This window comes from Protopterus annectens, chromosome 2.part1 (genome assembly GCF_019279795.1).
Source record: "Protopterus annectens isolate FY-2018-M chromosome 2.part1, PAN1.0, whole genome shotgun sequence".
In the NCBI taxonomy this organism is placed as follows: Eukaryota; Metazoa; Chordata; order Ceratodontiformes; family Protopteridae; genus Protopterus; species Protopterus annectens.
In genome coordinates this window covers 332,520,487-332,533,712 of record NC_056729.1, presented here as the reverse complement: position 1 = coordinate 332,533,712, position 13,226 = coordinate 332,520,487, and the positions used below count along the sequence as shown (strand labels likewise).

The 13,226-nt window shown below is 40.9% G+C and overlaps 1 protein-coding gene across 2 annotated transcripts in view; it reads right to left on the bottom strand.

Moving 5' to 3' along the window:
* The window catches only part of SEL1L3 (SEL1L family member 3), a 1,757,172-nt gene that overhangs the window by 356,731 nt on the left and 1,387,215 nt on the right, over window positions 1-13,226 (bottom strand). For both annotated transcript variants that reach the window (XM_044062158.1, XM_044062159.1), the window contains exon 14: window positions 7,473-7,535. In XM_044062158.1, the coding sequence (XP_043918093.1) occupies window positions 7,473-7,535 (63 nt within the window). The remainder of the gene's footprint in view (window positions 1-7,472; window positions 7,536-13,226) is intronic.

Sequence of the window (13,226 nt, the reverse complement as noted above, 5' to 3'; positions counted from 1 at the left end):
AATGCTTGTTAGAATTAAGTACTTGTTAGAATTCCTACATAGCCAGTGATAAGTGGGGGTAGTTTCACTTCACTGATATTCGGTTTCTGCCTCATACAAGTGGTACATTTTGGATTATTTTCTGCTTAAACTCTGAGCTTTGGCCGGCTAAGGCCTACCTGTAATCAACTGGATATATAACTAAATTTAAGTAAATCTTTATCTGCACTTTTTTCAAATAATACAGCATTTAAACGGATTTATTTGTGTTGCATTGAATATGATCTAGCTGGAAGTTGTGGCTCTGTTTTTTCAGTTAATGCTTGTTAGAATTTAGTGCTTGTTAGAATTCCTGCATAGCCACTGATAAGTGGGGGTAGTTTCACTTCACTGATATTCGGATTCTGCCTTATATAACTGGTACATTTTGGATTATTTTCTTCTTAAACTCTTGGGTTTTGGCCGGCTAAGACCTACCTAAATGAATTTAAGTAAATTTTTATCTGCACTTTTTTCAAATAATACAGCACTTAAACTGATTTATTTGTGTTGCATTGAATACTATCTAGCTGGAAGTTGTGGCTCTGTTTTTTCAGTTAATGCTTGTTAGAATTCCTACACAGCCAGTGATAAGTGGGGGTAGTTTCACTTCACTGATATTCGGTTTCTGCCTTATATAAGTGGTACATTTTGGATTATTTTCTGCTTAAACTCTGAGTTTTGGCCGGCTAACACCTACCTGCAATCAACTAGACTTATAAGTGAATTTCAGTAAATCTTTATCTGCACTTTTTTCAAATAATACAGCATTTAAATTGATTTATTTGTGTTGCATTGAATACTATCTATCTGGAAGTTGTGGTTCTGTTTTTTTCATTTAATGCTTGTTAGAATTTAGTGCTTGTTAGAATTCCTGCATAGCCAGTGATAAGTGGGGGTAGTTTCACTTCACTGATAATCGGTTTCTGCCTTATATAAGTGGTACACTTTGGATTATTTTCTGCTTAAACTCTGAGCTTTGGCCAACTAAGACGTACCTCAATCAACTGGACTTTTAAGTGAATTTAGTAAATCTTTATCTGCACTTTTTTCAAATAATACAGTATTTAAATTGATTTATTTGTGTTGCATTGAATACTATCTAGCTGTAAGTTGTGGCTCTGTTTTTTCAGTTAGTTCTCCATCCACCCTCTCTGCTTTTATTTTGGTTTTAATTTTGGTGGCTTTGAAACTGCCCACCCCTCTTGTAAATTTGCATTTGGACACTCTTCCTGGGCCCATCTCATTTGCTCACTAAAAAAAAAAAATTGCACTTTATTCATCTGCTTTTACTATATTTGTGTTTCTTCCTACTTTATTACTTTATTTTCCTTTTGAGTCATCTTAAAAGTACTCAATTGTATTTATTACTGCTTGGTGTAACTATCATTCTAAGTCTTTTGGTTTAAGCACTTGGGCTTCAGACCAGTTGTTTTACATTAAGAAGGTTTGTGGTCTGCACTGTTGTGGAAGGACAGGTAGCTTACATCCTTCTAAGTTGGGAACTACTGATTGAAGGCTCAGTGTCTGTTATTCTAAAAGTATATTAGTTCTGGTTTAAGCACTTGGGCTTCAGGCCAGTTATTTTACATTGAGAAGGTTTGTGGTCTGCACTCTTATGGGAGGAGAGGCTGGACTCTGCCCTTCTGAGCTGGGAATTTCTGGTTAAAGGCTTACAGTGCCAGCATATTTGAACTGTTTCTTACTGAAATTGGTGCGCCTTGTTTGCTGTCGCATAAACTAGATTCAGGCCTGCTGAATCTAGCTTTGTTTGTATAACTTGAGCACTAATCCAGGCCTTCTTAAAAGTATTCAATTGTATTTATTACTGCTTGGTAGTAATCTGATTAAAGTGTAGCTATCATTCTAAGCCTTTTGGTTTAAGCACTTGGGCTTCAGACCAGTTGTTTTATGTTAAGGTTTGTGGTCTGCACTGTTGTGACAGGACAGGTAGCTTACATCCTTCTAATTTGGGAACTGCTGAGTGAAGGCTCAGTGTCTGTATTTCTAAAAGTGTATTAGTTCTGGTTTAAGTACTTGGGTTTCAGGCCAGTCATTTTACATTAAGAAGGTTTGTGGTCTGCACTCTTGTGGGAGGAGAGGCTGGACTCTGCCCTTCTGAGCTGGGAATTTCTGTTTAGAGGCTTATAGTGTCTGCATATTTGAACTGCTTCTTACTGAAACTGGTGTGCCTTGTTTGCTGTCGCATAAACTAGATTCAGGCCTGCTGAATCTAGCTTTGTTTGTATAACTTGAGCACTAATCCACGCCTTCTTTTTTGGAGAAGGTTCCCCTGCACCCCAGTGGCAGGAGTGTGCAGTTAGAACTTGTCTGATTGAAGACTACAGGAACAGGGCTCAGTTTTGAGATTTTTTTACTGGTTAATTGGGTAATTTGTTTAAAAGCCTTTTCTGATTGCTTGTAGTCATCTAAAGCTGGTTTAAGTGTATTTTTACTGTTTGTAGTCATTTAAAGCTGTTTTAAGTGTATTCTTTACTGTTTTTGTCTTATCTTTTAAAAAACAATTTCCCTTTTTCCAACTTTTCTAAGCTAGTATAGTCCAGATTTCAGGCTAGTGCTGAATTCAGGGCTGTGTTACAAGTTTTTGAGTTGCCCATATCTTACTTGGATAGAAGGAGGTTTCTCTGTTCACCTGTGAGAGAGGGAGCTTTGAGCAGCCATCTATCCCTGGAGGAGTGGTTCCAGCTCAGAAGTTAGTAGTTTATAGGCCATTTTTGGCTAATTTCTATCTCTTTCATCTCCCTGTTATAAAAAACGCGTTTGCACGGTTTTGCACATCCGGGCAGCGCCGGTTAGCTAGGGCTAAATTACTCCCAGCTCCACCAAGTCTCCTCTTCAGTTTTTCCCTTGAAAGTAGTCTAACTCTCAACCTAAGCACTTAAAAAGCATTCTACAGTCCAGCACTTGCTCAGACCAAATAGGAAGAAGCACTAATATACCCCATACACTTGATTGCCCAGCAGGGCAAGTCTCATTATTCACCCCTCACCAACCAGGTGACTAAGCAGCTCACCCTACTATTCAGGCATAACCAAAGGGCAATTTCAGGTATACTCTCCAGTCCAGCTGGTAAATCTGGGTATCCTGAGGCAATGTCACAACTGCCTCATGTACACAGACAACCCTCTCCTCCTACCACAAAATATTAACATATGTTAGAGATGCAATTATATAGCTAAATTGGAGGCTAAGCTCTCTCCACCCAGGACTGGAACAGGCAGTCATGAGGAGAAAGTTAACACTTGCACCACACCTCCAGCCTCACATAGACATACTAAACCAGCACTGGCAAAAAATACATATAAATACACGAAATCATACTCAGAGGCTCTAAATAAAAACCTGCAAAAGCATCAGAGACCTCCAAAGCAGACACCCAAAAAACCTGCACCTCCAATCACAAACCAGACAACGCATAAAACACAAAATCAGTGTGCCGCACAATCACAGCCCTTAAGGTGAAATAATATATCTAACACACTAGTAATAGGTGACTCTATAGTCTGGTACACTGATGTCCCACTCACTAGGCTGGACAAGGATAAGGTTATTGTTAGCTGCCTGTCAGGAGCCAGAATCCGCCACATAATACAAGCACTCAGGTCACTTCAGAACAAGTACAAATATGACTCTGTCATTGTTCATGTTGGTGTGAATGACCTGAGACGCACCTCCAGGGACTACATGAAAAGAGACATGGAAGAACTCTCTGATCATGTAGCCCAGGCGGGTATGAACCTGACCCTGAGTAGCATCCTGCCCTCACCAAGAATGATACCGCAGTATAAAGAAAAAACTATCAATTTCAACAATTGGCTAAGCTTCTGGTGTAATTCAAAGGGGATCCAGTGTCTGGCAGCCTGGGACGACATGCTTGACAAGCCTCGTTGCTTCACAAGAGATGGCTTGCACCTGTCACCCCTAGGCTTTCGAATACTGGCCAAGGCTCTTGCTGCCCCCATAGTGCCTTTTTTAGGCAAGGCTTAAAAGTCAAACCCACCTCCATAAACAGCACAAATAAAAAAATGAAGGTTATGCTACTCAATGACAGGAGCTTAAATCTCAAAATGCACATGCTCTAGCACTCCTTAGTATGGAGAACGTCGACATCTGTGCAGTAACTGAACCCTGGTTCAAGGCTCCACAGTGCACCCCAGCACTACTGCGCTACAACTCAAACCACACATTTTGGCCACAGAACATGGATCGAAACACAAAAGGAGGGGGTGTATCCATATTCATCAAGGATACCTACACCTCCAGGTTAGTGGAGCAGCATGATACCTCTAAGATCATCCATGTGCAATTAATATCGGGCAAATCTGCAGTGCAAATTGTGGCCTGCTACATATCATGCTCCATGACCCAGGACCACCACTCTGCCTTTCTGGAGACACTGAAAAACATGAAGGTCCTACCAAATACCGATACTGGGCGATTATAATTACCCTACCGTTAACTGGGAAAACTACTCAAGTACAAACTCCCAGGTCCAGTGCTTTCTGGAATTTATCAAGTCAAATGCCCTGGATCAGCTGGTAAACTCCCCTACCAGAGGTGAAAACATATTGGACCTGGTCATCACCAACATGGGCGGGAGGTGTTCCGCACCGGAGGTCAACCCGTCACTGGTTAGATCAGACCATAAACTAATCACTCTGGATGTCCATACCACAACACCACCCTCAACCAAGGAAACCACAGTGAAAAACTTTTCTATAGCAAACTTCACCTTACTTAAGACAGAGGTGGTAAGTTTCACAGCCCCCGCGCTAAAGGATAACAGTGTCCAAGATGCAGGAACCTTTACAAATGCACTCTATGAGCACCTACAAGGATGCATGGATCGTGTCATCCCTAGCAAAACCAAGACTCACTCCCCAAAGAGAAGGAAACCAGTCTGGTGGACTCCTGCCATAAACAGGAAACTAGTTCAGAAAAAAAGGCAAATCCCAAGAAGGAAAGACATCCCTGATCAGTATCAGTAAGAAACTAAGGTCCCTCATAAAATCATCCAAGGCTAATTTCGAAAGAAAAATAGCCAAGGATTCGAAAGATAACCACAAAGCCTTCTTTAGCTATGTCAAGAATCTAAGTGGCAATTCGCAGATATGCTCTGAGCTAGTGCAAAATAGCACAAAATATACTGAACCTACTGATATTGTCAACATTCTGGCAGATAGATTCAGTGCAAACTTCACCCCCTCTCACCTCCCAAAAGGGTCCACAACAATACCGGAAAAGTGTAGTGTCCTGGAAATCACAGATGCACAGGTGAAAACAGCCCTTTCAAAAGCGAAAAGCACAGTGTCAATGGGGCCAGATGGTGTCCCAGGCTGTGTCTTGCACGAACTACAGAACAAACTAATCCCCCACCTAAACACACTGTTCAACCTCAGCCTCTCCACAGGCTATGTGCCCATAGAATGGTGCACAGCAATGGTTATTCTGCTCCACAAAGGAGGGACCACAACTGACCCTGGTAACGATTGTCACATAAGCCTGACTAGCCTGGTCTGCAAGGATATGGAGTGCATTATCATGTAACTCATTAACAAAGACATTGGGAACCTCCAAACACTTGACCCAACCCAGTTCAGTTTTGTTAAGGGCAGATCATGCCTACTAAATCTGGTTGACTTCTTTGAGACAGTCACCAAGGCCATAGATGAGGGGAAGGTGGTTCACACAGCCTACCTTGACCTCGCCAAGGCTTTTGACGCCATTCCCCACTCGGGAATTATAGAAAAACTCACCAGCATGAACATAAACCCCTACGTCACGAGATGGGTTGCCAACTGGCTTACAGACAGAACTCACACAGTAAGAATAGCGGGCTCCAGGTCCGACTCTAAACCAGTCACAAGTGGTGTCCCACAAGGCTCGGTCCTGGGACCCCTACAGTTCTGCATATACTTCTCAGAAGTACAGGCAAACACAGGAGGACTATGCCTAAACAAGTTTGCCAATGACTGCAACCTGGGAGCCATAATCGACTCTCTGGCTGACACGGACATTCTTCAAAAGGGCCTTACTGAGATGGACACCTGGTGTCAAAGTCATGGTCTCAAGCTAAATGCCAAAAAATGCATAGTCATCCCGTTTGAGAAAAACAAAACACCCATTAATTACCACATAGGTGGCACCCCCCTTAATATAGAAGAGGTAATAAGAGATCTGGGGACCCAGGCAGATAGTAATCTCTCCTTTGACAATCATATTGCCAAAGTAGTTAGGAAATCCTTCTATGTAGCCCATCTAATTACTAAAGGGTTTGCATCTAGAAATAAAGAGGTTATAGTGCCCGTCTACTAGTCACTCATCAGACCCATCATAGAGTACAATGCCCCATTTGGGATGTACCTCACAAGACAACAGCTGGAAAGACCACAAAAGTACCTCAACAAGAGGATTACTGGCCTCAAACATATGTCCTATGCAGCCTGACTGGAAAAGCTCCAGCTGTACTCAGTGGCATATCACTTACTCAGAGGTGATCTCTGCCTGACTTAAAGCCATGTCCAACTCAGAATTGATGGACATGCTCCACCTAAAGAAATCCAAGTCACTGCGAGCCACTCACCCTAGTGAGCAAAACCTCACCACAACAATAAATAGAACATGCTGGAGGGATAGATTCCTGTCACAGAGACTCCCCATGCTTTGGAACAAAATTCCTGACTACATTAGGCAGAGCCCCTCACTAACACTCTTCAAGAAAACCTTGACGAGTGGATGGGTAACAGAAAATACACCCCTGGGATCACTTCATTGGCTCTTCTTGACAGAGGCTCAGTTAATTAATCAATGGGGTGGTGAAAGCTGATACACTCTAGCTAGGCTTATAAATGCCCTTGGGCAGATAGCCTAGTACCTACCTATGAACTTATGAACCTAAGTTATGTGAACAATTTTCTCTGATTGCATAGGTTTAACCTGGCTTAAGCCATAGTTGTCTACAGTAGGTCCAACAAGGCACCAAACTATAGGAAAGCTGTGACTTTAAAAGGCTCATGGCAAAGAGCATGGTGCAAGTCCTGTAATGTGACATATTAAAGACTGACCAGGTTACTATCTAATCTATCTATGTTCATACCAGTCTTTTAGATGCTTCATGATGTTTCAAATAACATAAAATGAAAGTGATCACAAACTATGTGCAATATTTTACATTTCAGTGGAGAATATAACATTTCTCATAGTACAGACTAGAGATGATTAGAAGCAGTGTAGAGCTTGGTTACATTACTAATATAAAGTTGCACTTATTTAGATACTCCATACTAGCTCACATGTATGAAGACGTTCAGTTAAATAGTACCCAAGCCATCCAGATGTAGTTTCTGATTAATGCATGACAGCACGGTTGAAGTTAGGAAGAACAAAACATTTTTCACTGTCAGGTTTACTTAATTGCCTGTTCAGAATGTTACCTTTGCAGCTGCTTTTTTCATCAACTTCAAAGCTAATCTTCTGTTCTCCTGCACACCATCACCCTGAGAGGGAAAAACAGATTTTATTAGTTTGCATTTTTAAGCATGTAACCAACTACTTTAAGGGACTGGAATGAAGGTACTTGGTTCAGTTTACTGTATTCATACACAACCAAGTTCACTGTCTAATTTTCAAAAGGGAAAACTAATTCAAATGGGGAAATATGCACAATGAAATTCATTCTGTAAGCTTAATGTTTTTAAAATTTTAGAAACAGAAATAATAGCCTATAAACAGTTACTTATATTACCAGCTATCACACATTTAAATGAAAATTCAATAATCATGAACAGTACAATGATGAAGTATCGGCTCCCTATTGAAATGTTGGCACTTGTAATGCTGAGTTCTGACAGAAAAAAAAAAGATGCAAATCCAGAACAGCATATCTAAAATATTGCTGTTTTCCTTTAAACTTTTTTTGCAGGGTGACAAGCCACTCACACCCCCAAACCTATATATACCAACTCTGAGATTGCTATATCTCGGAGAAAAGGGAATACCCCAGAAAATGGATGTATTGGATTTGGTATAAGTCCATTGTTTTGGTCATTCAGTCTCTGTGTTGTGGGACTTGCTGTTGCAGGTCCCAACATTTCAAATGGTTACCTAAATTATCATATTCTCTTCATTGTGTGGTTTGAATGTTAAATCATCTAAGAAGACTTCAAACGCAGGGATAGTGAAACCTGTACCTAGGGGAAAGTATCAAGCAGAGCATTTGCTGATCTTTGGATTATGAAAGTTCTCACACCAAGGAAGGTCAATGAGGAATATGTATCCATTACTGAACATATCACTACAGATAATTTCAGAAGTAGTTCAGACATTGTCAGAAAGAAAGAAATCATTATAACACGAACAGTATACAGAATCATAGGAGGTTACTAGGCTATTGACCCGGAGGTCATTTCACGCCTAGCCATTTCATCCCAATTTAATACCAAAGAAATGTTAGTTAATACCCAAGATTGCATTTAGTAATGACACCCCATGTCCAGCAGGGTTGTGGGCACTATTCCCAGTAAGAATTTACAGTGCCCCTTCCACTCATCCAGATTCCATTTGAACAGTGTCATAGAGGTGCTCTGTTTCACATGAATAGGCAGCCTATTCCAAAGATGTGGCAGTCACTGGGAGATAAATCTGTCCCTCCAGCATGTCCTTTTCAAGTCACAGGCCATATTTAGGTCCCTGGAACGGGTGGCCCAAGTCCCATTTGATTTACAGATATCCAGCAATCCAGCAAGTTCATTAGGTTTGGGTCTAAGACTGCTCTGTAAGCCAGGCATAAGTCTCCCTTAAGAAATCTATATGATACAGAGTAAAGTGATAGGGACTTTAGTCGGTCTGTGTACTGCACATGCTGAAATCCCTTGATCTTCTTTGTTAGAACCTCTGAGGTCTCTCAAGTTGTTGCAGGTGCTTTGTATAGAAGGGTTATAACCTCTTTTGCTCTCGAGGTGATGCCTTTACTAATCAAGTGTGCTACATAGAATGCCTTCCTTACCACAGCAGACACATGTTGGTCAAAGTTAAGGTCATGGTCAACTTGTAAACCAAAATCTCTTACCACTTTGTGGGTATTTACGGTATTGTTGATTTGATAGTGTGAAAGGACATTGTTTGTGCCGAAGGGAATGATGATGCATTTCTTTGCATTTAGTTTGAGACTGTGATTAAAACACCAATCGCTGGTCTGTGTAAGACCCTCCTGGAGTATACGGACATAATTTGGGGATTCAATAATTGTACCCAGTTTGCAGCCGTCTGCAGACTTGGTCAGCCACAGCCCCTTAGTTTTGACCTGAACTTCTGAGAAGTATATACCAAACAGTATGGGGTCCAGCACTGACCCCTGTGGCACCCCGCTGGTAACAGGTCTGCTGTTTGATGTGGAGCCACAATTTGACAGAGTGTGTCTGGTTTGTGAGCCAGTTAGCAACCCATCTTACAACAAAGGGGTTTACATTCAGTTTGCTAAGTTTATAAGTAGTGCAAAGCATAAAAATTGACAGGAACTCCACAGCTTCACACAATAAAAGTATTTATTTGTAAAAATGGACCAGATAACTGCTTTCACATTGTAAAACCAATGCTTCTTTAGATCATAAAAACACAAAGTCACAACTCAGTTTAAAAACAGTTAAGATATTCAATCAGCTATGTTAATTCATCACTTCATTAAACCAATTTACTCCCTTTCAATACAGGTTTTAAAGAGACACAAGCATTAATACCAGGATGTTTATCAGCCTATAGCCTCAAGATCCATTTAAGTTCTACTATTCAGTATAGTTAGTGAGATCACTCCCCCGCTGACTCACATGAGATATTTGTAGTATCCTAAAAACAAACTCATGTCCAGTATTTTCTTTAATATGTTTAGCTAGTGTATTGTTCATATTGCAAGTCCTAATCTCATAAGAATGACTAAAAATTCTATCTTTTAATGTCTCATTGGTCTTACCAACATAGAATCCTGTGCAGGACTTGCATGTGGCTAAGTAAATCACATTTGCTGTACTACAATTTGCACAGAATCTGGGACTAAAAATATATTTCATCCGTGAATGTTCCTGTGAAATATATGTACAGGCTCTGCAATGCCTGCAACTGTATGTACCAACTCTGGCAGATAGCAAGTTACTTGTTACAATTCCCTCTGCACAGTTGTCTTTTCAAGTTTAAACAATTTTTGTGCATAAAGGAGGGATTGTTCCCAACTATTTCAGCTGTCTTGTTGTCACTTGTGAGTATGCCCCATTTTTTCGTATAATATTACAAACAGAGCCTACATCATTTGTGTAATTCAGACCAAATCTGAGTTTACTGACAAAGCTCCTATCCTTATGGGCACTAGAAGCACGTCTAGAGAAGTATGGGGCAGCAATGTTTTTTCTATCCTTGACCACCCTCTCTTTATGCTGTATCAGAAGGTCCTTATAGCCCCTTTTCAAAAAATGTTGACTCAATGCATCAATGTGTTCATGAAATGCTTCCTCTTGTGTACATAGCCTAGAGGCTCTCATGTATTGGCCTCTTACTACATTAGGATATATATACCTGGAGTGCATACTATCAAAGGACAAGTAGCTATTTTTCCAACATCCGTTTTGTAATAAATTGGGATCTATCTGACCCATTTGGTTAACCATTAATCGTACATCCAAGAAATATATCTCTTTCTGTGACATGGACATAGTAAACTTCAAAAATCCAATAGTATGGTTAATGTAGTGAAGAAAACCATACAATTCTGATAAACATCCTGGTATTAATGCTTGTGCCTCTTTAAAACCTTATTGAAAGGGAGGAAATTGGTGTAATGAAGTGATGAATTAACATAGCTGATTGAACATCTAACTGTTTTTAAACTGAGTTGTGACTTTGTGTTTTTATGATCTGAAGAAGAGTTGGTTTTACAACATGAAAGTGCTTATCTGGTCCATTTTTACAAATAAATAATTTTACTGTGTGAAGCTGTGGTGGTCCTGCCAATTTTTATGCTTTGGATTTTCGGTGTTTATCTGGCAGTTACCTTTATCAGAGGCTGGAACTTGGTTTTTGTGTTTATCAGTAATGCCTGAGTGCAGGATTGTGTTGAAAGCTTTTGCCAAGTCGAGGTATACCATGTGCACAGATTTCACTCATCAATGGCCCTGATCAAATTTTCAAAATAAATCCACAAGATTTAACAAGCAAGATCTGCCCTTGATGAAGCTGAACTGAGTAGGATCCAGGGTTTGGAGGTAACCTATGTCTTTATTTATGAGGTCTATAAGGATACGTTTCATGGCCTTACAGACAGGGCTGGTCATGCTTATGGGTTTGTAATTCCCTGGGTCTGTTGCTAGGCCACCTTTGTGGAGGGGAATAACTGTTGCTGTTCTCCATTCCAAAGGAATAAAGCCTGTGGTTAGATTATGATTGAAGATGGTACACAATGGTGATGCTAGTTAATGTTTTAGCCTGTTTAGAAGACAGCCTGGGATGCCATCTGGTCCCATAGAGGCTGTGTTTATTGCCTTGGACAAAGCTTTGATGATATGTTTTTTCAGAAATGTAGGATGGGAGGGGCAGATTGGAGCAAGGTTTGTGACAGATTTGGAGGGGATGGTGGGGATAAAATTTTGCCAAACTATCCACTAGCAGGTTTCTACCTCTGTGTGGTCAGCATGTGTGTGATACTGTTGGTCACTAGTTCGGCACATGCTTGGGTCCTACCTTTTAGGCTACATACATAGCTGTAAAAGGCCTTATGGTTATCCTTGGCTGGGCTAATTAAGTTTTCCTCAAAGAGGCCCTCAGAGGATTTGGCAAGTTATCTTACTTACCTATTGAGGCCAAGGAGGGTGTTTTTCAATTGTTGGTGCCTCACCTTTATTTTCATAAACAGCAACTTTTTGCATTTATTGTAAAGTTTGTTGATGCTGGATGTCCATTATGGCAGCTTGTTTTTACTTGGGGCTCTGGCTTTGATTCTTTCTGGTACAGCTGGGTCTATACACTTACACAAGTGATTGTACAGGGCTTTAGTGTAAGCTTCGGTGTAGTTACCACTTCCAGTTTGGGGTGGGGTTTGGAATGCATTTATACCTTCACCTAAGAGGGTATAGTTTGCCTTGGTGATGTTTTTTTAGTCTAATTTCACCCTTTGTGAGTTCTGGTGTTAATGTCAGCTCGAAGGTGACTGATTTGTGGTGAGATTTAACTAATAAGGGTCCGACAGTTGCTGTAGTGTATATGTTTGACATGTTAGTGAGGACCAGATCTAGTATGTTTGTCCCTCTTGTCAGGGTATGAACAATTTGTTCCAGGGCATTTGAGTTAAAAAGTTAAGGAACTTTTGTGCTAGCGGTTAGGGCTAGTGTAGGTTTCCCAGTTGACGGTGGCATAATTGAAATCCTCCATACCAAGAGTGTTCAGTAATATTTGGATTGTCTCAAGTTTGGCCAAGTAGGCTTTGTACGTGTCATGACCCACGGGGGGAGATCTCTAAAAAGAAGTTATGTACTCACCATATTATTCCATCTGAGTAGTTGTACTTCATTTGTCTTCAACCTGTGGGTTACGGATCCATACCTGATCCAGCATCACCAGCATTTGATCCGATATTTCAGCCCCTCCCCTTACCCATAATGCCCCCTGTCTTCTTCCACCCTTCAGATCGAGTTTGCTGCCCTATACCTAGCATATACCCGACCCAACAAGAGCTTAGCACAACCGGCACTGCACAAACCTAAGCCAAAGCATGGCCTAAGGTATCCTTGATGAGAACATCTTCCACTCATATAGCCAGTATCACAGTGACAAGGAAGGGCAAAGGAGGGGGGATGGTTGAAGACAAATGAAGTACAACTACTCAAATGGAACATGGAACATTATGGTGAGTACATAACTTCTTTATCTGAAGTAGTTTACTTCATTTGGTCTTCAACCTGTGGAACAGAGTCCCCAGCTACTTTGCACCTGGGAGGCTCTCATGGAAGGATATTCCAGAGCACAGCGGAGTCAAAAGATGCCCTGTTCCTGGAAATGATGCCCAATTTATAATGAAAAATGAAGGTATGAGATGAGGACCATGTAGCCGCTGAACAAATATCATCCAATGATACCCTAGACCAGAAGGTAGCTGAAGCAGCCATGGATCTAGTAGAATGAGCTTTTATTTGACCTGGCGGGGAAAGCCC